The following is a 23271-nucleotide window of genomic DNA, read 5'->3' on the forward strand; positions in this document are numbered from 1 at the left end:
TATGTTTTTATCTGCTCTTAGAGTCTGTTCTCTTTCATGACTTGATTCATGAATGAAATGTTTTTAAGAATGAAGGTAGTAGTAGTATGCATTTATTTTTGAGGTGGTTCCTGTCATTTAAATGAGGAGAAAAAAATGTGGACATAACTTGTCCACAATTTGGACGATTTTGGACATATTCATGGTTGGACATTAAATCATGTGGACTTAATAAAGACTGGACTTAACGTTTAGGGGACATAAATAGCGGTGGACATTTTTATTTAATGGACGAAAGTTAGGTGGACATAAAGTCCTGGAAGCATAAGCTGCTATGATGAACGATATTCGTGAAATTGAAGAGCGAAAGTGAACAGGTTGAGGAAATTCTTTGATCATGTATAGCACTGATTCGATTTTATTCATGCATGCTGAATTTAGAAATTTTAATTAGTTTACTGTATTATTTGTAAAATTTTGACGAGAAAATATGTAGATAAAATGATTGTTAAAGTATGGCTAAAAAAAGGAAAGCCTGCTTAAATTAAGAATAAAATCGCTAAAATTTAAAAAACTCGAAACTTTCCTCATCAAATTTTTGCCCCGGACGACGTTTCGGAGGGTCAACTGCCCTCCGTCTTCAGCGGCGGATTTTGCTTTTTATTCTTCTATAACAACATATCATCACAACATTTTTATCCTGAGCATGTAGAAACCCTCCAATAGAGCACTTGCAAGCTGCAGTACTTTTACTTATCTATCAGGAACACGATGATGCCATTGGTCTTTCAAGAAACAAGCTCTCAAATTTCAGGTCGTATTGTGGGCAATCCTCTCCATTACAGCCTCGCAACCTTGAGAGCTTCTTTAAGGTTAAAAGTTATTTCTCAGAGATCACTAGTCAGACTATTGTGTTCCTTTCATATAAGAAATGGTTCCTTAAATCGCAAATTTCTGCTGCATGCAAGTCCTCCATTACACCGCTTAATTTCGAGCTTTCGACGTATTTATGCCATTAGGAAGTATGTTGCATGCACACCCTATTCACATAGCTCCTTTTAGCACAAATAAGTCCGATTCTCTGATAGATGGACTATTGGGATTTTGATGTATTATCAGCTTTCCTCCGGATATTTTCTCCAATAAAATTATTCTGATCGTGTAAATGAACCTGTGTGTCTAGTCATTTTATATGGCCTCTTCGTAGTATTCCAGCGGGTATCTTTCTTTGAGAAATCCGGTTTTCAATGAAATTCCTCTTTTCATGTAAATTTAGTAGCACCTGCGCGGTGAATAAAGTCTCAAAGATAAAGTAAGTATAGTAAAGTTTCAAAGGGAAAGTAAATAAAAGTGGATAACAGACAACATCGCAGCAAGCGGCAGGATTTCAGTGGAATCAGTGCTCCACTGATGGCCCTAGGTCCAAAACCTATCATGAGGGAGAACGCAATAGTGTATTTTCCTTGGGCTCCCTATTCTGCCAGTGGCGTGGCGTACTTTGCGATGTATCGATTGATCTGCCATTTAAACGTATGGGAAAGGATCGATAAACAGGGTGTTCGCAACGAACGCCTTACTATTCGATGATTTACCATACTTTCAAATGGGGAAATATCGATATATCATTCCCGCCTAGCTAGTGTACCCATTTGCACTAACCTCGCGCAAATGGGTTACTATACCTTTTTGGGACGGAAATATCAGGCGAGCAGTTGATTATATAGGTCATCTAATTTGACAGATGCACTAATAACGAGAGATTGATTGTTTATTTTTTCACTCTCATTGAATAAGACTATAAAAATTTATATCGAGGAGCAGATGTGACAGTTGTACAAATAATATCTTTTTTGGATGAACTATTTTTCTGCCAACCTGATGTCATTGTCTCGAAACCGATGTTTGCACAAAACCTCATAATTAGGGCAACATGCAGATTAAAATCAGACGCGGAAAATGGTGGTTACATTAGAAATGATCAAGAATAACTGGAGATAATTAACCCTTCCCTGCACAGTGCACCAACTGTTGTCCCACATGTGTTTGAATTGAAACCGCCTCACAATTGTGTCCTCTGTGGACAAAAATCAAAAATTCACAACTCGACATCTGAGTTTTTTTTTTTTTTTTTTTTTTTTTTTGAGTTTGTAATCTTACAGATATTTCTAACTCGCAATGATGGTTCATTTTCAAATTTTTCGCCCAAAAATTAGTTCAAATTTGGGTGGAAATTGGGCGGAAAATGGGTCGAGAATCACTGGTCCATTAAAAATACACAGGAAAAAGACGACAACTTTAAATGAAGATTTCTCGCTTGAAACGGAAAATTCTCAAGGTGGTTGACATTTTCTGAATCTTTATCTATCCAACTTCAATTCTACGAAAAAGATTTTGCGATTTTTTTGCGACTATCGGAGATATTTGAAGTTAAAGTTTGGGTTTTTCGCGTTGCCTTTACATTGTTAACATAGGGCTAATTCGAGGTTGCCAATTTCAAATCAACTTTTCTCGAAAAATACGCAAAAAATCATGAGATTGATTCATTTCTTATGAACCCGCTCTACTGGTGATACTCGTACAATTTCATGATTTTGAATCAATCAGCAACGCAAGATATTTTTCTCACAAGCTTTAGGCCCTGCCTCACCGGGTTCTAAACTGGCCGTGGGATGATCTACATTTCTGACTGGAATTTTTTTCACTCTACCGCGAATAGAAATATTGAAAATGTGTTCACGATGAAAATCAGATATTTACTTTAGCAACGCTTGAATTAAGTTAAGTCGTTAGAAAAAGAAGTGGAGTACCATCAGATAGTGTCGCATGTGACAAACATTAAACGAGCATCGTTATAACGCCTTGATGCAACTATTCGAGCTCCAGGGGCGTCCGTGTTGCATACGCAGGGGAGTGAAGGCGTTTTGAGTTTCCAGGCACTCACCGCTTCGGCGCTCCACCCGCGATACGAGCAGTTTTACGAGAATTTAAAAAGACAGAGCGCCAGAAATTGTTCCTTTGCGCAAAGTGAGATCTGGGAACACTCTCCTCGGAAACTCGTGATGCAAAGTTTCTAAAACGGTATGTGACGCCAAAATCGCATTTTCGGTCGATTTGCGCAAAAATGTTGTGCTCGTGAAACCTGGGTAATCTATCTGTATCCGTCTTTGCCCTGACACACTAACAGAGAGAACAGAGGGGCGCAAATTTCTTGCAAAAAATTTGAAGTTGGAAGTGAATTTTAGACTTTCCCAGTGCCTGAATTCTTATTTTTGAACCATTTCCTTATGAAGCAACTCTTCTTTTCACTTCAGCGAAAGTTTGTAACTGACTCGCAGACTCAGCATTTTTTTAACTTGCCACCACAACGGAAAACCATAAAGTACATATGGACTGCATTTTGTAACGAGGAACTACAATTTCTGGCTCAGTCTAAAAACAACGTATGTACCATTAGACTCCCTATAGACATAGGTATTTTTACGAATGAGTCGAAAATTGTTGTTCCTAATTGCAAAATGTAGTCCATATATATCCACTATTAAGTAAAGAGGTAGAGAGTACGTACTAGACCCAAAACCTCTGTGACATCCAGGACCGATGAATAGGTGGCACAACTCTGGGTGTAAAGGGGCTCTGACCACTCTAATGTCATTTAAAAACACGAGACACTTTTTCACTATCTTATCGATGAAATACTGTGCCATTGTATCGCCATGTGACTGATATTTTAGTACGATAGTGATGGGTTGAAAACAAATAGCGTCATCAGCGACGCGATTAAAAATCTATTCACGATTCTCACGAAACACAATGCGGCAGCAAGGTATTGGCCGAGTCGGCTATCACTCCAAATCGCGGAGATCTCGTCATTTTGGGGACGGACAACGTCGCTCTGCTCACGTAAGAGCGTAACTCAACTTCCCCTTGAGCCGTGGAAAGCATGGATTTATACGAAGGGTGAGACTCATCCTATAATTGAGTTAGGCCCTTACACCAGAGGAGCAACGATAAGTCAGACGCTCCGGAACTGGGTCATGTGACAGTAATGAGAGGTGTAAGATATCTGCGCCCCCCCCCCCCCCCCCCCAACACGCCGTTCACTCCGAATGTCTCATTGGCCCGACACTCGATACGCTGTTGTTTGTGGTCATGTTTTGCGCGGATGAATTTCACTCCTGAGGCGCATAACTGGAAACAATCCGTGCCGAATCTCAAACTTGGAGCTCTAATCCTCAATGCAGGGTGTTTCAGAATTTCAGGATCTCGAGATTTCAGAATCCGCAATCGTATATGAGAGAAGGAACTTGAGTCCACGGAGGCAAAAGTTATATTGGGGTCGGTCCGAAAGATGCTTCCATGTTACCGAGAGAACAGTGAGCGAAGTTTGAAGTTTCGAGACCTGGTGGCGTTTATAAAGTTGCCAATTTATCATCCGAAATACGTCCTGAAAATCATTCGGATGGTTATAAGAAGAATGAGTTTTACCTTTGACTACATAAAAAAAGTACCCTGTGTGCCATGTAAGTCAAGGAGGCAGTATACGCTGAGTTTGCCATGATTATTAGGTAGACATATTTTTTTTCTATAAAGTTGCATTTTATTTATTCATGGTGTTGTAACATTTTGACAACGATATTGGATAATCAAATTAGAAATGCTATGCTCATTTTTAATGTCAGAAAATGATAAATCAATTTTTTAGTTAATCGAAGAGGGGGCAGGCGTAATAAACCTTTACTTAGCCTCAACCCCTCCCCTTTTTCAAAAAGAATCGTCCTTCTTCATTTCGATGAAAAGATAAGTTGGGCGCATGTACGTACCGCGAGGCACTTAATAGTTACATAAAGGAATTCTCGCCGGTCTGCCTGCTTTTCCTCCATTTGAACCAATGCAATTCCCCCCAAAACCAATCTAGTTTAGGTTCGTCTTAATATTATCCTAGAGTGCTGAAACTTACAGGTACTTATCATTCCTTGGTCAAATGGAACAATTCTAGGGGGACACCTTGCCGATTTTCCAGTGTTACCAAAAAGAGCCACTCTAACGTAACGCAGATCCCGTATTTCGAGTAATTTGATGCTTGAACGATGCTGCAACGGAGGGAATACCCTGAAAAAAAGATTGGTAGAATTTACCATTCCTTCACGCTGTGTTTTACACAGCGTGAATTCAAAGTCGATTCTGCCAGAGGAATGGTTACCTGTACCAGTACATGGTAACGTTATACCTTTTTCTGGCAGAATTGACTCTGAATTGACGCTGTGTGAAATACAGCGTGAGGGAATGGTAAATTCTACCAATCCTTTTTTCAGTGTATATTTGCTCGAACCAGAGAGAGGTTGAAAGGGCGGTTCTAAGGATGAGTGAGTCTCAAAAACATTTTGCGAGGCTAGAAAACTTGATTGACCTGGAATACTTGCGCTTGTTCTTGGAACACCCTGTGTTTTAGAATTACCGAATTGGGGGCGAGGGGCTTGAAATTGCACCTGGCAACCATGGAATGAGAGGAGATGGAGTTCCAGCTCCTGTAGCACTGTTCCATCTCTGATCGGACGAGTTTGATTTCATTGAGATGATACTTATCGTCAGGTTACTCGCAAAGTCCAGGATTGCCACTTCTCCTGGGAACGTTCCTTCGTTATACCATCGGTCGTTCGAGTTTTACGTGACGCAATCGTAAAGGGTTTGAGGCTGCGTTTCGATGCGTATCTAAGGGATGGAAAAGGTGTGAAAGGTGGATAGGGGTGGGTTGGAAGACAGGGCCGGATTAAGAGGGTGCCCACATGGGCCGCGGCCCATAGCGGCAAATCTAGGGGGCGGCAAATTTTGCAATGTTTTTAAATGCAGGTTTAAAAAAATCGGATTCAGAAAAAAAAAAATTATCCATAAGAAAAGGAAACAAAATCTCTTTTTCCTGAGAGTATAGTGATTTCTAATGTTGTCGTTTTTCGGTGATACAAGAGACAGCATCTTTAATTAGTTGAGTTAAGAGAGGAACTAAACACGCAATTTGGCCTGGAGCTCAGCGCAGAGAGGAATGATGACGAGGACTTGAGATGAAAAGGGCAAGCCCTCGGCGCGGCGCGGCGGTCAGCATGTAACATATATTAGCGCCTACAAGACTGCATGAATACTTCACCCATTGCGCTAAACACAGTGCGGTCACGCGGTCAGGAGCGGTAGGCGTGAAACTCATAGCGCCTACAAGACTGCAGGAATACTTCACGCATTGCGCCAAAGACAGCGCGATTAGCGCGACGCGGCGCAGCGGTGGAAGTTAAAATTATTGAACCACATTTATGTTTGTTCTTTCATAATTTTTTGGTTCATTTCTTATACGTAGAGGATCTTGTCCACAAAGAGATAGGTTTACTGAACATAACTTTTGCGTCAAGTTCCGTGAAATTTTGCCAGTAGTGTTGACAGGGTTTTCGCAAAAAAATGTATCCAACACGAGTAGGTAAACGCGTCTTATGCACTCCTCCCCCTCCGGCACGTTCTCTTGATGGTTTTTATTGATGTTTCAAAACGAATGAGAAGGGGACGGCAAAATACAGGCGGCCCATGGGCAGCAAGTAGGTAAATCCGGCCCTGTAGGAAGGGGGTAAAAAAGTGTGGGATAAGGGTCAAATCGAACAGTAAGTGGCATTGCCAAATTACAAAAATTAGCTTTTGGTAAGTTGCGATATTAAAGAACAGAATTTCTAACTTGGAATGTTCATCATTCCTCAATAGGTGTTTAGAAAAGTATCAGACCAAAAAAGTCTCCTAGGAAGAACTTTACTGTTCAGAGTACTTGTCGCAGTGAGGCAATTGGTTACTAAGCCAACATATTGACATTCAATTTATTTTTAAATCAAATTTTACTTTAAAAGTTTGAGACCCAGAAATATACTAAGTTTAAAGTGTTCTCTTTAGACTGTACTTTCCACTGACGTATACAAAAAACTTAAAACCGTTATAATTTTTCTTTCGTGCAATTTATGAGAAGTTGCGCATCTTTGCAACATCGCAACGTGTACAGTTTCTCTCTACAAACTCATCGCTCGGTACATGCGTTAATCACTGTTTCATCGTGTGGGGTCGAAAAATTTCCACGCAAATTTTTAGAGGAAGAGGAGAGAAAACTTACAAATTTAAGACGGTAAAAAAAATTTTAATTGTTGATGTAAAAAATGAGAATAATTTATAAATAACGTAGATACATATTTACAAACAAACATTGGTGAGCAGTTGAGCTGCATGTCTGAACCGCACAGATTTTTCGAGGATCCAACCACGCTAGGTTGCCTAATTGATCAGAATAAGGCGGAAATTTACAACCGGCATGGTCTCCAGAGATTTGACTTCCATCCGGCAGATTGGTCAGGATCAGATACGTGTTGAAGGAATGATGTTGAAGCGTTTCCTGAAACAAAATAAAAGCGATTTAGTCGCATTTGAGCCACATTTTACATTACCATTTCTGGCTCGTTTGAGAAACAGCGTCCATAGTTTACCTATACACAAAGTCCATTTTATCTTTTGTCATTTTTAATGTAAAAATCGATCACGAGATAGGGTTACCCGACGGGGCTCATTTGTAAAATTGTGGCAACCTATGAGGAAATGAACATCCTCGGGTCACAAAGACTCGAAAGTCACTCGCTGGGAAAATCTTTGGACAAAAGATGCCGAAAATGTGAAACCAAGTCTTAAACAAATCTTGATTAATATTTTAGCCAAGAGTGAACTTCTTTCTGGGAGAATCGTTAATTTTTTTCGATAATACTAAGTCTTCTCGATCAGATTTTTTCACACTCTGGTCTTTAAGACCTATCCGAGGAAAAACCTAAAAAAGATGCACCAATCAGATTGCGGCAAACGTTTCACTACGCTGCGTATAATTAGTACATTACTTTTTACTTCGCAATTGACTTTTTCCATTGGTCTACTGAAAAATGGTGATTTTCGGTTTTGACAGACGACAGAAAACTAAACCTCCTACCTAAATTTTAAGTTTTAGATTACTTAATTTCCTGTTTAAAAGAATAAAACATACGAGAAAAATAGGCAACGTCCCAAAACTTTTCGATTAAGTTAAAATGAAAATAACGGCCTGTTTCGATAAATATCCATTGTTTTAGATGTATTTGGAAATTGAGCATTGCCAACTTACAGGAGTCACCTCTGCTAAGCTCGCGTGCTCTTGTTAAAAAAGTAACAAATCAATTACTGGGTCAATGATACTCTTGAATCTGAATTCTTACCTCATCATTTACAAACGCTGACTCAGACCTCGCTGATTTTGCTGACCTTCGGCTGGTGTTTCGGTCTAGACTGACGTTTTCTCCTCAGCTCGACGGTGGAATCCGAGTTGAAAATTTCATTCTCGAGCAGACGGGCTTCCTTCGAATCCATCTTTTCGCCCGAGAGATCATGCCCAATTTTCCTGCCTTTCCCATTCTTCTTCGCCTTCTTACTGTCCATCGGCTTCGTAGACTCCACAGGGACAGGAACCTCTTCCACGGGTTTCACGGGATCCATGGGTTCCACGGGTTTCACCTCAGGCGCTTGAGTCACCGATTCGGAACTTTCGATCGGGCTCTGCTTTAAAACCTCTTGGACGATATCCTCGACCAATGAAGATTTCGCGCCTTCAAAAGTGCCAGAATCTGCTTGCAGTTGCATGGAATCTACCAGGTCCTCACTCAAAGCTATCTCATCTTCAGGTTCGGCGTGGCAGGGGGCAGAGTTTTGGAAATTCACCTTAAAATGTAACATATCAGATGGATTAAACACCGTGCAGAGAATATCAAACGAAATGGTATCCTCTAATTACTTGATGACCAAACCATTACTTCAGTAACTCCAACCAAACTTTCAAAAATTTGCCTGACATAGTGCTCACTTCAACATTCATGAATCATCAGTAGGCGAATTTTATTTGATTTTTTGCTCAACAAGTTGCTCATCAGGCGAAATGTAACGTTATGACCTCCGAACTTGAATTTTGCCTCGCCCGATTACCTACATTCCGAGAGTGAAACTCTCACCACGCACCTCCTTTGCGGCGTTGTAAAACTTCCGCTCCTAATTTATTTTTGAAGCAGAAGAAATCAATATCACTCCTTGAATATTTCGTAAAATGATCCTCGCACAGCCAAGAAAAAACGTGGAAGTTTTACAGAATTAACATCGAGTAGTTTTCAAAAAAAAAAAAAAAAAAAAAAAAAAAAAAACTTGGTAGGAAGTCTGCAACGTCGTAAACCGAGATACGTGATTTGAAAGTTCCACCGTCGATTTTTGTAAATTGTTAAAGACGGGTCTGTAAAGTAGATTCTCTTTGGTTGGGCCGGCCGGGTGGAGGCCAAGTTATCTAATCTAAGGAATTTGTAGCTTAGCGCTCAAATTTTTGACTCAAATTAAAATTTGTGAACTTTTTGGCCTTGCTTTCCCGGCAAAATAGTGTGGACCCAGCAGTATATTTTACAAGCGTGTTGCATGGAGTTTGAGTCACATTATTTAGTGTTTTTCTTGTCTATAGTTTGGGTAAGTAAACTATTATAGGTACCTGTGGTACTGTGGTCTGCGCTCTCTGGCCCCAGTAAACTGGGGGGTGAGTTATCCTCTGGGCGTAGGGTTGGAAAATGATTCTGGTGCTCCTCACAGGTTCGTAGATGGGGTAGTCCATGCTCGGGTAGTAGCCCGGGTAGCTCGGCGTGAAGAGGGGTGCGGATTGGACGGAGGGTAGAATTGGGGATGAAGGAATCATGGTCGGTATGCTGTTTTCACAGACAAGTTCCTGAGCAATCTCATCGCTTTCCTCCGCTGATGCACTTACCATCGAGTCCTCTAAACTCCTCGACATGTCATCGGAAACAAGCTCTGATGAGGAGATAGGAATTGTCGATTCAACCTGCGCTGTTTGTGTTTTTCCTCTCGGTTTTGAGGCCCGTTTCTCAGGCTCGGCGTCGATTTCGGAGCCATCGGTTGCGTACTCCCGTAGATCTTCGATCGAAGGATCTTCTTGGGGAAGGCAGGGTTCGCCTGAGACTAAAGGCGTCTTCTCAATTTTTTCCTTCACGAATTTTGGAGATGGGCGAGGAACGTGGGGCGGGGCTGGCCAAGATGACGATGGCCTCAAACTGAAATGAAATGTGAAATCTCATTAGTGTCTGAGGATTCCACATAAATTGTATGGTCGTTCCACTTAATGGAGAATTTGCTTACATTTTTTTATTGCTTCATCTAAAAGTGCTTGAAGAGCTGATTTCACAGTATTTTTTATACTTTTTTCTGGTATGGGAAATAGTATGAAAATAGTTTTAAAAGTGAAAAAATGCACCGCTTAGTGAAGTCATCTGACGGTATTTCCCATTTAAACACATGTATTTTAGCAGATTAGATCTTTTGTCATATCTTCTCCAATAATTGTTCAATTCATGAACCGAAGGTATCCACGTATTCAGTTCACTCAGTAGTTTCCACTTAAACACGAAATTCATCAAATTTCAGATACCTGCAAATTCTCTATTGGCACAATCACTTGTAAAAATTATTTTTAAATTTTTTACTCCATGTTATCTAACTTACATAATTATTTATTTTATTCAATTGAGGCATACTTCGAAACTACTCGTTTAATTCTGAAGTAATCTGATCAACAACCTGAAACTTTGCAAAAGTCGAATATGCAACCCGTCTCTAATGTACATACGTCAGATAACGTGAATTTCAATCCGATGCCAATTGATGACAGCGCCTTGATGCGACTATTCGGGCTCCATGGATGTGTGCATTGAATACCTTCCCTCATACAGCACTTCCGTGCTTAGGAAAAACGCCGTATGGACATTCTACAGTTGTTAAACTTCCTTCGATAAACTTTTATTTTTGAGGGCAGTTATAAATATTATCTATTGAAATGTTCAGGTAATGTACATCCGATTGCGAAAAAAAATTTCTGAAAATTTCGAGGAAAAATATTCACAGATTTTTCTAAAAGTTCATATTCCAACGAATGATATTTGGCAACGTCTGAGGGTTTATGCGGCGTTCTTCCTTAGCAAGGCAGAGCAGGCCTGGCTCTCTAAAATGGACTTCATTTTGCAATTCGGAACTAAAATTTCTGGCTCATGTGTGACAGCTTTCATGTGCCTAGAAAAACTAATGGCACATACGTTGTTTCTAAATTGAGCCAAAAATTGTAGCTCCTAGTCGCAAAATGTAGTCCAAATATATTGTGTCTATGGGTGCCACAGAAATAACTTGGACATGTTCCAATTCGGAACGACAATTTTCGGCTCATTATAGAAAAAACGTATGCGGCATTAGTTTCTCCATGCAGATAGGTGCTTTTACGGATGGGTCAGAGATTTTAATTCCTCCAGGCAAAATGACGGCTGAATATATATTGTCTATGACTGCCACAGGAATAAATTGGACCAAATTTTGCAATAAGGAACTACAATTTTTGGTTCATTTTAAAAACAAGGTAAGTGCCATTAGTTTCTCTATGCAGATAGGTGCTTTTACAAATGAGTCCGAAATTATACTTCCGTCCACAGCAAAAACGCCGTAACTCCATTCAAAGTGTTTTCCTTTTTTCCAGCACGTACCGCTCAATTAAAAGAAAATTCAATTGCTACATGGCTTCATTTTTTAATTTTGAGTTCCTAATGATGTGCCAGAGTTGTGTCGGAAAAATGAGGGATGAATATTTGTTAGATTCTCTGTAAAACACATTTTGCCAGACATAAAGTTGAAAAAGTGTCGAATGGAGATACGGCGTTTTTACTTTGGAGCCAGTGGCGTGGCGTGAATAATCGATTATCGATATCTCGCCATTTGAAGCTATGGTAAAGAATCGATTACTAAGGTGTTCGCTGCGAACACCCTGATAATCGATCTTTTTTCATAGGTTTAAATGGCATAACGATCGATATATCGCAATTCACGCCACGCCACTGCTTTGGACGACAGTGTTGCTCTTCGTTGCAAAAAATGACGTGGAGTTGAATGAAATTCGACGTGACTGACCTTGAGGACCAGCCGACGGTGGGCGTGGTAACCGGGACCCCGAAGTCGGAGGTGGTGCGGCCGGTCTCGAAGTACTGGAACTTGGAAGTCGTTGCCGGGAGGACGGTGCTCATGAACCCAGGGTAAAAATGTGCGTAATCGTGTAGATCACCGAGAAGAACGTTGTCACCAGAGTATGCACCACCGTCTCGAGGACAACGAAATATATCCATCTCCTCGTTGAGGCCCAACGGGGGCTGCCCCACCTCCAGTTCAAGTTGGCGGGGTCGACCACGGTCAAGAACTCCGGTTCGTCAGGGGTGTCGCGTTTCCAAGGGAGAGAGTATTCTTCGGGGCTGTACTCGTAGCGGCTGAATACCGGGTTCAGGGACTGGCTGAATACCGGGTTCAGGGACTGGGAGTATACCGGGTTCAGGGACTGGTCGCCGCCGCAGTTGGGGCAGCCACATCCGCAGTCGGTTGTGCTTTCGTAGGGTGAGTAGGACGAGGGGCTGCCGCCCTGGCAGTTGGGACAACCACACCCGCAGTCCACTTGGGAGGCGCACGGAGAAGAAGTTTCGGGATTTCCTGATGACATACCAAATGTTTCGTTTTATTTTGGATGTGGAAATTTGGCAATTGGAAAACAAACATGCAGAACAGCTCCCTGGTAAAAATTGGCGATAAGACCTGCGTTTCAAAATACCACAAGCGGGAAAGTTCTAATACTGTCGTATTAGAAAAGCGCTCAGGTGTTAGTAAATGTATTTAATGAAGAAAGGACGTATAAACTCCGTCGACTTGGCTGGGAAATGGAAATAAAACATCAGTTGATAGCAAACAAAGGTTATAAAGGAAACCGTAAACGCGTATTTTTGTTTCCCGAAAATGAGCTCACCGTTGAGCTCATCAGGCGCGTTTTTTTTAGGCTTCATTTGAGTTCAACGATCAATTCCGATAAGAATTACTCTACCGCTAAGAAATTTTCTTGTAGACAAACGATCGAAACTACCTGCGCATTACGTTAAAAGCATAAAATACAGTTTTCACAGCTTCATTTATTTTAAAAATGGACCCCCCTCCCTAAAAAAAAGCCTACACATCGATGAGCTGGTGCGCCATTTAAACACATTAGCACTAGTATACTAGTAAACTACAAAAACCCTCAAAAACATTTTTCGGGCTAAAAATCCGGTCGAGGAAATTGACGTGTCACTTCCTTTTAATCAAGTATAAGATAGGCAAAAACCTTTGATGAATTCCCAAGGTCCACTAAGACTAATAATCATCAAAAAGTTCCAAAAACTTACTCGAAAGGAAAAAAATAAAATGAAAAATAAATCCCTTGCCAAAAATAAATAAAAAACCGATTTTGAGATAAATCCCTCGAATGAACTCGAATGTATCGGTAGCAAGTAAAATGTGATCGACTGAGTGCATTGCTCTTTCTAGTCTTGAATCTGGATTTTCCGCCCAAAACAAATCGTCCGTAGAAATTCAACTTCAACTACAATGCCCGGTTGTCTTCTTTGTCTATCAATTGGAACTGTGTGCATTATGACGTGAGCCCTGTTATGTACGTATTCTCATGAAATTCATGGCTCTTGTCTTAATGTACATAGTTTCGTTTGGCAGAAGTACGTTCAATTTCAATTATCATCCCGCTAGAAATACCCCTGCCGTGCCCTGTTTTTGGTCACCTTATGGCGGTCGGCATGTTACAAGCAGTGAGAAACTGTAGGAGTGAATGACCTCTCATACATGAGTGTGGAACTTGGTCAGTATGTCATTGTTTTAACAATGCGAATTTCCCGCGATCAACAGCGATCGTCTTCAAGGGTCAATGACCCACCAGTGTGGAACTTGGTCAGTGTGCCATCGTGTCAGCATCAACACCAATCATTTTGAAGGGTCAATGACCTATGACCTACCAATGTATACATTTGTAACTCGGTCAGGGAGGCGTTTGGCTGGTGGTACAACCACTTCAGGGTTGCCAAGTTGGGTGATAAAATTGTATAATTTAAATTGGGAATGTGCTGCTTTTTCAGCAGTATCTACCAACTATGAGCCACTTTCATCGGAACGAAACTGATAGCGAATGATCTTATTCGGTTTTATTTGGAAGTGGCTCATAGTTGGTAGATACTGCTGAAAAAGCAGCAAATTCCCAATTTAAATTATACAATTTTATCACCCAACTTGGCAACCCTGAAGTGGTTGTACCACCAGCCAAACGCCTCCCTGACCGAGTTACAAATGTATACATTGGTAGGTCATAGGTCATTGACCCTTCAAAATGATTGGTGTTGATGCTGACACGATGGCACACTGACCAAGTTCCACACTGGTGGGTCATTGACCCTTGAAGACGATCGCTGTTGATCGCGGGAAATTCGCATTGTTAAAACAATGACATACTGACCAAGTTCCACACTCATGTATAGAGAGGTCATTCACTCCTACAGCTACTGAGCAGAGCGGCGATGCGCTGGCGCCTACAAACCTAACAGGGATACTTCACGCATTGCGCAACGCGTGAAGTATCCCTGTTAGGTTTGTAGGCGCCAATGCGTGTTTTGTGCTGGCTGCCCGCCTGCCACGGCGCTTGAAGCAACTGTTTCACACCTGAGGTATTGCACAGTATCATATGAAACTGAAGGAGCTCTAATATATTAGTAATGGCAGGCATCCTTCAAAAGTATGGAGCTTTCCTCGCAAAATGAATCAAGATACTACGGCCCAAAAAAAGAGCAGTATTCCAAAACCTCACTAAGTCCTAGCATCCGTAATTAGTAACGTTCAGTATACACTTTATCGCCTGGCTGTTGCTTAGTCGCCGTCGGCTATAAAAGGATATAAGAAATTGTGTAGCCGGCTATAGAAGCTATTGGAAATCTTACAGCCGGCTGTAGGTCTATGGTATTTTGGAGCACAGATTCTACTGCCAATTTCTACTAGGGCTGTACTGCCGTGCCAAGGGAAAACGCCGTATGAACCATTAAGCGTTGCTAAATTTCCTCTGATAAAACACGAATTTCCTGGTAAAATTATGAATATTTTTCTTTCAATTTTTCAGAAAATTTTGTACGCAATTTCACCTATAGTTCTTGAAAATTTTAAGGTAAAATATTCATAAATTTCCCCAAAAATAAAAATTGTATCGAAGGAAATGTGGCTGCTATTGAATGTTTGTACGGCGTTCTTCCTCAGCACGACAGTGTAACAATCATGCGTATTTGCTAATAAATACATGCGAATAAGCATATCGATGGCCAAAGGGCAAAACCACGTATCTCCGTTTGCAACATTGCAAACTTCCGGTCATACCTTATTTTTTCTCTGGAAAACTAGTCAACGTTATATCTTGAAAACTTCCCTCATTTTTCGCAGAATATTCTGTAGAAATTTTAAGGCATATAGCTGACTCGTGTGTCTTCAAAGAGATAAAATAACAGCAGAGATTTTGAAACATTTCAATGGAGATACGTGGCTTTGCACGTTAGCCGTCAACTCGTACTAATTTTGAAATGTTCAACCTGTCGAGATGATACCGGAGTCCGAAAAAATACAAGAAAAAGAGTTCATTGCTACTCGCCCATAGTTGTTATCAAAATTCGATGAGCCTCTCCGGAAAACTCGAACCAATATTATTCGTTCAGGTAGTGTGCTAAGCGTATAGGAGGAGGTAAGTGAACTTACAAGTATGCTTTTAACAAAGCTTCCCTGAAAGAATGACATTGCGAACTTAGCCATGGAGCTTTCTGGAGCAAGCCATCTGAATTTCGGCAACCACAGCGGCGAGTGATAATTCGCTCTTTCATGCGTGTAGAGTTTTTAAACTTTAAAACGATTCCCTTGGACTTTTTCATACTACGATACATTGATTATGTAGTATAAGGGTTGTTACCTGCGCAATTAGGACAACCACACCCACAGTCAGTCACCTCGTAAGGGTTGCTACCTTGGCAGTTTGGGCAACCACAGTCACACGGAAGGGGTTCGTCGTAAGGGTAGAAAGCTGGCTCTGAGTTGCGTCGACAGGTGGGACACCCACAGCTTTGAACTGTGACGTCAGAGTAGGGGTAGAGAGTACTCCTCTTGGCCACGAGGTGCGCATCTGGTGCGGGGACTTGCTCAACTACCACCTGAAAAGATTTAAAAAAAAATTGTAACATTCAAGTATTGCCATCACAAAGTGCAGTAATTGCTACCGCATGGGCGTGGTGTGCATGTTGCCTATGTACGAATTGAAGGAACTCTTCTTATAGACATGTATCGCAATAAAATTTGAATAAGTTGCAATTTATCTTTGTATCGCGTTGTGTTCATTGTGTTAGTCACAGGACTTTGTTGTGATAGTGATTGGCGAAAAGGGATAGGATCTGCTCAACCACCAAGCTTTTAGGTCATATTAACGGAGGTAGCTAGTCCTCGTCGAAAAAGGCGGCGTCAGATCCACTCGATCGAGAGTTGCCGACTTCACTCCGATAGAATGTTTATTTTTGAGGAAATGTCGAGATTTTTCCTTGAAATTCTCAGACTTCTTGGATAAAGTTACAAGCAAAATTACCTGAGAAATTGGGGAAAAAATATTCACAAATTTTCTTGAAAATTAGTGATTCGTTAAAGGAAATTCGGCAACGCATGAAGGCTCATACGGCGTTTTTCTTTACCACGGTAATATTCCATCTGGTTTTTATCGATTAGCGATGAACACATCTTGCACAGGTTGCTCCACTTTAAACACGGATGAAACCAAGGTGGAAGAAACCTAGACCGGAGTGTGCACCACCACGAAAGATGACGTCATGCTATATGTCATATGAGGCGTCTAGAACCAAAAGAGGCAATCTCCGTATAGCCCTGTCTAAAAATTATGGGATCATTATAATTTTAATATTGAAAGAACGAGAAAGTCTCCGTGTTCATGTTTCCTCGTGACTACTCGTGAGTTTCCTATTATTGAGCGAAAACATGTGGTAACATTTTACGAACAGCTAGACGTTCTGGTTGTTCCTCGCAGGTAGATATGATTGCACAATTTTTAGACAAGACAGTGTAGATTGCCGCTTTTGGTTCTAGACGCCTCACATTAAGGGCGAAATCTGCGTTAATATTGCTTGTAGAAACTTGGAATTAGGACAGATCTTATTATTTTTGGCTCATCTATAATCTGACCAGCACAAGAGAAAACACAATTTTGTGGATAGCACAACTGGATTGCATTTTGCAAAAAGGAACCGAGAGCATTCCAATGTTGCAAAGATTGGGCAACTTTTTTTACCTTGCAAATATAAACTGATCATCTTAACGAGTTTTATCTTTACTTCCGATAAACCATGAATTCAAGACGAAAACCACCTTTAAAAATTTAATTTTTTCCATGATTTCAGTAATTTTATGCAAATAATGTAAGTTGCACAATCCTAGCAACACTGGAATGCTCTTGGTTCCTTTTTGCAAAATGCAATCCAACTATCCCATGATGAGTGATGATCCATGAGGGGGCCATCTTAGGACGCAATGGCGCAAGGCGACCATCGGGTTTGCGAGGGTCTCGTGCTGGCCAAGAAGGATCCTACAGAAACTACGACGGTGACCTACCTGTTGGATTTCCTTTTCGACGAGGGTAGGCTCATCATAGATATCGTTGACGACGGGGAGGGTGCGGTGGACGAGGAGGATGGGCTGCTCGTAGTGCTCGACGATGACCGGGCGCGGGATGACCAGGATCGGCTGCTTGACCTTTGGCTCGTGCTCGGCACCGCACGGTGGGGCCGCCTTCTCCGTCACGGTGATCGTCGCCGGGTTCGAGGGGCTGAACACCTTGTGCAAATCCGGCTGCGCCTGCAGGTACTGCTCCAGGTCGAACGGGTCGATGATCTCGTCCGGCCCTTGCGATTTCGCCAACAGCGCTGGGTCCAGCTCCAGCGTTCGCTTCGAACGCTCAGCCGGGCTTTCGTCCTCATCGGTGAGCACCTCATCTGTAATCAGAGGTTGAGAATTATTTTCAGTTTTTGCCTGTGGAATTTGAGCCTTTTGCGGATATGTTGATGCCGCAATCACACGCTGAATGTGGCTTGAATGTGGAAGTCATCGGCCCGACGCCTGAATTTTGCGCGTCACGCGCAAAATTCAGCAACGATTCTCAGCGACCATCGGATAATGTCGGATTTTTCTGCGATTTATTCGAATAGATTTGATACACATTTGAATAAAAATAAACTCGAATTAGTGAAATTTCAGCTGTTGAGCGCTGACTGTTGACTGCCACATTCAGCTGCCAAATTCAGCGTGTGATTGCTGATCATGAGGCAAAAAACGCCCGCAATATTTTGCACAGTGGATCCAGTCTATAGAACAGGTCGGACAAAATTTGGAAACTTTAAACGCTTACAACTCTATGTATACAAAATTTTACGGCTCTAAAAGAGGTTCCATTGGTTTTCTCGTGAAATTTTCTTCTTAGGGCACCCCTTACTATATAAAATGTGACAAAATGAACATCAAAATTTGCAGTTTTAGTCAAAAAGTCATGTCCGACCTCTCTAATTGACTCGATCCACTGTGCGTTGTCTCTCAGATGAAAGAACCAAAATCGATGATCAAAATGCAGATTCACGTATCTCTATTGCGGTGTTTTAAAATGTTCGCTCCTATTCTATTTTTTCGAAGAGAGACAAGTCGACTTAATAGCTGGAAATCCATACACAACATTCTGCTAAAACTAAAAGAAAAGTAAAGGAAGTTTTTCAGATTTACGTTGACTAGTTTTCTGAAGAGAATGGAGAGTATGGCGGGAAGTCTGCGACGTCTCAAACGGATTTACGTGGTTTTGCACTTTGGTTGTCCACGGATTATTTCACTTGGCGAATGAAGCTCTCGTTTGACACGAGGATTAGCGCTTTAGAAGCTTTCACTTATTGGAATTTTGAAAAAACAAAAAAAAAACACGATTATGCTATTTTTTTCCTCTCAAACAAACTCCAAAGCTCAAAAAAGCTCTCAAAGTTAGGTCGCAATAGGAGACATTTTTTATTTTACCGTGAGATTCTACATAAAAAACCAGGCATACTCCCACGCACAATTAGGGAGTAAATACATAAGCAGGGCTCCCTTGGTTCTGGCCTTTAAGTCATCATAGAAAGTGGTAAAACTGCTAATTTATTTTCTCCCTATCTGTGCAAGGAGAGTTCGACTGGATGGATGTAGAGGTAGCCAATCCCCTTCATTACGGACTCAACTTTGAGAGCTCCTTTTGAGCTATTAGGATTTCCTATCGGAAAAAAACTAATCACACCATAGTGTTTCTCACAAACTTTTTCTGAATAAATAATACATTCCGGCAAATTCTTACCGCGTGCAAGACCTCCATTGTACCTTCAGGGTGTATTTACAACTTGGACCGTGTTAAGCAGGAAGGAACCAAGTCACATCAGCTATTGCTAAATTAATCGGGCAGTTTAATTTTTTACATGAAAACGGTTGTGTGGATTTCCGTGCAAATTTAAGTGAATTTTCTGCATGGTAAAAAGCATATTCCTTAAAATTTCAAAGGAATCCGCACAAACGTCCTCTTGTAAAAAATTAAACTGCCCAATTAAATTTGGTAATAGTCGATGCTGTTTGGTTTCTTTCTGCTAAACGCGGTCGACTTTTTTGACACGCTCTTCGCGATTTTTGGACCGCTTTAATTTCACATATTCATTCATTAATCTGTCTCTCTGACTTGCAACAAAACCATTATTGAGGCTCTCTTGAAATTTCACTTACCGTGCATGTCTATGACATCATCGGTGGATCGTTTTTCCCGTGGCGTTTGCTTGGCGACCCGGTTTTTAGCCTCGGGATCCGGCAAGAATTTTTTGAGCTTCTGTTGGACGGAGATCTCGATTTCGTTGAGACCCGGGCGGACAAGGCCCAAGCCGGGCAAAGACACAGCATCTGCGACAAGACAACACAGAAGAATTGCGGATATTAAGCGACCCATTGTAAGAGCCCACTGACACACTTTGAAATGAGGTCAGAGAACAGCAACGGCCTTAAATATCAACGATTTCCAAGTGTTGAGACTCATCCGGAATCTGATGAGGAAATTTGATTGTTTTGACGCGCGCTTGTACTTTCGGCTGGGCCGCTCTGAACGTGGGAAACTCCGGAAAAGTGCGAGAGAAAATGCGCTGCAGATGAGCTTCCGCGGTCGCCAAGTATGTTGCCAGATTTTGAAAAAACCGGGAGATTGTATTCATACACTAAAAAATTTTAGGGATACAGTGCTAAAGAATTTATCAATTTTTATCTTTATAATACAATAAAAGTTAGCGTAGTTCTATTTATCGCTTTTTTCTCTTTATTTTGCTTATTAGTGTTTTGGGTCTAATTCCTTATGTTTTTTCTTGTTCTGCTCACTTTGTATTTTCTATTAGTTTTGGGTTTCCTATCTGCGACTTCTTTTCCATTTAATTCATCGAGGGGGAAAGGGGTGATATCAATAGTGCACAAATGCATTTAATATCATATTTTTTACTAAGGTCAGCAGAAGAATAGAACATGTGAAGAAAGGATATTTACATACATATTTCTCTTTTTCTTGTTTTAAGTTATTTTTTGTCAGAAAATGTACAAGCACGATGTAGTTTTAAGGTTCTCTTTTGGCAAATCAGTCGTTGTGTTCCTTGGGCATTGCCGAGAATTTTTCCCTACGCAAAGATATATTTTAAGTGTCCCTCAAAAAAATCATCGCGCGCGTTTTAATTTGCATTACCAAATGATAATAAACACATCAAGAACAAGTACTCAATGCTATTCACTTACAAAAACAGAAAGCTAGGAGGAGAGAGGGAGGGGGAAAGAGAAAGGGACAGTAATAGTAAAACGCACATTCGGTTGAATATATCTTAACGGTCGCAACTTGATGCTTCATGTTAAAATACAACTATTCGTGTTCGGGGGACGTGCGTGTTGCATATACTAAAAAATGAAGGCGTTTTGACGTTCCTGGTAATCACAGCGACGCGCGACGAGCCGAAAAAACTAGATAACAAGGACAGAGAGGTTGTAGCCTTCTCTGTGTTCCTTCTCTGCCTTTTTAACCACCACCGCCATCACCATCACCATACCCCCCACCTCCCTATTTTCTCAGGAGCATGAGACCTTCCTGAAAAGTCTTATATCAATAAAAATTGCGTTAAAGGCCCTACATTTAATCTTTCTCTTAAAAATATATAAAGAAGAAGCGGAATCTTTTGAACACTGTCATCGAGGAACGTGTTATCTGTCGATAACGCAAATAATTCTGTCGTTCCAGGGCCGGATTAAGGGGGTGGCCACATGGGCCGCGGCTCATGGCGGCAAATCTATAAGGGACGGCAAATTTTGCAATTTTTTTAAATGTAAGTATAAAAAAAATTCGGATTTAAAAAAAAATTACAAACGAGATCAGGCGACAAAATCTCTCATCTCCTGAGAGTATAGTGATTTTTAATTTTGTCGTCTTTCAGTGATACAAGAGACAGCACCTTTAAGTAGTCGAGTTAAGAGAGAAACCAAACACGCAATTTGGCCTGGAACGGCGCGGCGCGGCGCAAAGAGCAATGATGACGAGGACTTGAGATGAAAAGGAGAAGCCCTCGGCGCGGCGATCGGCATGTAACACATATTAGCGCCTACAAGACTGCACGAATACTTCACGCATTGCATCAAACACAGTGCGGTCATTGCAGACAGCGTGAAACGGATAGCGCCTTCAAGAATGCATGAATACCTCACGCATTGCGGCAAACACAGTGCGATCAGCGTGAGACGCATAGCGCCTACAAGACTGCGTGAATACTTCACGCATTGCGTCAAACACAGTGCGGTCTGCGAGGCGCGGCGGCGGAAGTTAAAATCATTAATCCACATTTATATTTGTTCTGTCATAATTTTTTCGTTCATTTCTTATGAATGGAAGACCTTGTCCACACAGAGATAGGTTTACGAAACTTAACTTTCGCGCAAAGTTCCGTGAACTTTTGCGTTATACGAAATCCATTGAGAATAAATTTATTTAGCATGAGCGCGTTTCATTTAAACAATACCGTTGGGATCTTCATGTAAGAAAAAGCCTAGCAAATCAACTTCTGATCGTCAGTATTTTCCTCTCATTCATCAATTTCCGCTCACGTAAGAAGTTTGATGAAAATTCTTCAATTTTTTGGTGAATGTGACTATCATGTCAGCTTATCTCGTCCGGAAATTTGAACGCGAGACAACCGAAAAAGTGTGATAGATTTTGACTTTCCCGTGAGGCTGTTTACGAATCGCGCGCGCTTTTAGTTCAATAGGTTGATAAACTTCGATCAAAACAAAGAACGCGCTCAACACGTCACGATTGTTTTCCGTGGTTCATAGATTAAATTTAGCAGTCATTCTTATTTTTGGAGACCTTTACGCAATGGGTTCACTCTAAACTGAACGATATTAATGACATTAAATGAAAATATATTACACATTTATTTATAAATAAATGAAGAAAAAAAACACTAAGAAGTGGCCCGAAACCTGTACGTAACAAGGTGGAGAAAGGGTGCTGGGTCCACACCATTTCGTGGGGAAAACAAAGTCAAGAAGTTCCAAAAATTAAAATTAGAGTCAAAAATAATTTTAATTTTTGGAACTTCTTGGCTTTGTTTTCCCCACGAAATGGTGTGGACCCAGCACCGTTTCTCCACCTTTATAAATAAATTTTAATTTTTTTAAAAAAAAAAAAAAAAAAAAATTGAAAAGCGTTTTTAAAAATGGGGTTTTCAAAAACACCTTGGAAATATTTGCAGTTTTTATGGTAAAAACTACACAGGTAAAAGCAATTTTGAAATCGCATTCGAATTTTTTTTTACAAGACTAAGAAATGCCCATGCTATTTCTCAAATATTACATACAAATGTATTTTAATAATTTCCTAGAAATGTGTTTCTCAAATTAACTGTAATCAAATCTTTTTTTAAAATATACGTGTTTTTTGGTACACTATTAGAGCGGTGATAATTTGAACTGGACGTATTTCTGTTAAACGGAACTAAGCGCCAAATTGAGTTCCTTTTGAGGATTTTAGAATCCCGGATTGCGCGTTCTGTCAAATGGAACTAAGCGCCATGGAAAAGCATAGCGAGTATAGAACGGAATGAGCACCGCTTTTCGCATCACCCGCCAATCCACCCCCCCTCCCCTCTCCCTTCCTCTCCCGATGGCGCTTAGTTCTGTTTGATAGAAATACGTCCAACTGAACTTTGCAGGTAGGAACATTAATCT

General features: G+C 40.9%; 1 protein-coding gene across 2 annotated transcripts; it reads right to left on the bottom strand.

The window, feature by feature from the left end:
• Window positions 1-7114: 7114 nt before the first annotated feature.
• LOC109030923 (uncharacterized) lies at window positions 7115-20013 on the bottom strand. Of its 2 annotated transcripts, XM_019042154.2 has the most exons (5): window positions 19756-20013; window positions 17587-17966; window positions 15890-16127; window positions 12001-12567; window positions 9966-10106 (listed from the first exon to the last, which is right to left on the bottom strand). In XM_019042154.2, the coding sequence occupies exons 1-4, from the start codon at window positions 19970-19972 to the stop codon at window positions 12110-12112; spliced, it is 1293 nt and encodes a 430-aa protein (XP_018897699.2). In that variant the 5' UTR covers window positions 19973-20013; the 3' UTR covers window positions 9966-10106; window positions 12001-12109. The 2 variants fall into 2 exon arrangements, with proteins under 2 accessions (XP_072157084.1, XP_018897699.2); XM_072300983.1 differs by lacking the exons at window positions 15890-16127; window positions 17587-17966; window positions 19756-20013 and adding exons at window positions 7115-7387; window positions 8229-8727 and having other exon boundaries at window positions 9533-10106; window positions 12001-12345.
• Window positions 20014-23271: the final 3258 nt, after the last annotated feature.

Source organism: Bemisia tabaci, chromosome 5, assembly GCF_918797505.1.
Source record: "Bemisia tabaci chromosome 5, PGI_BMITA_v3".
Lineage (NCBI taxonomy): Eukaryota > Metazoa > Arthropoda > Insecta > Hemiptera > Aleyrodidae > Bemisia > Bemisia tabaci.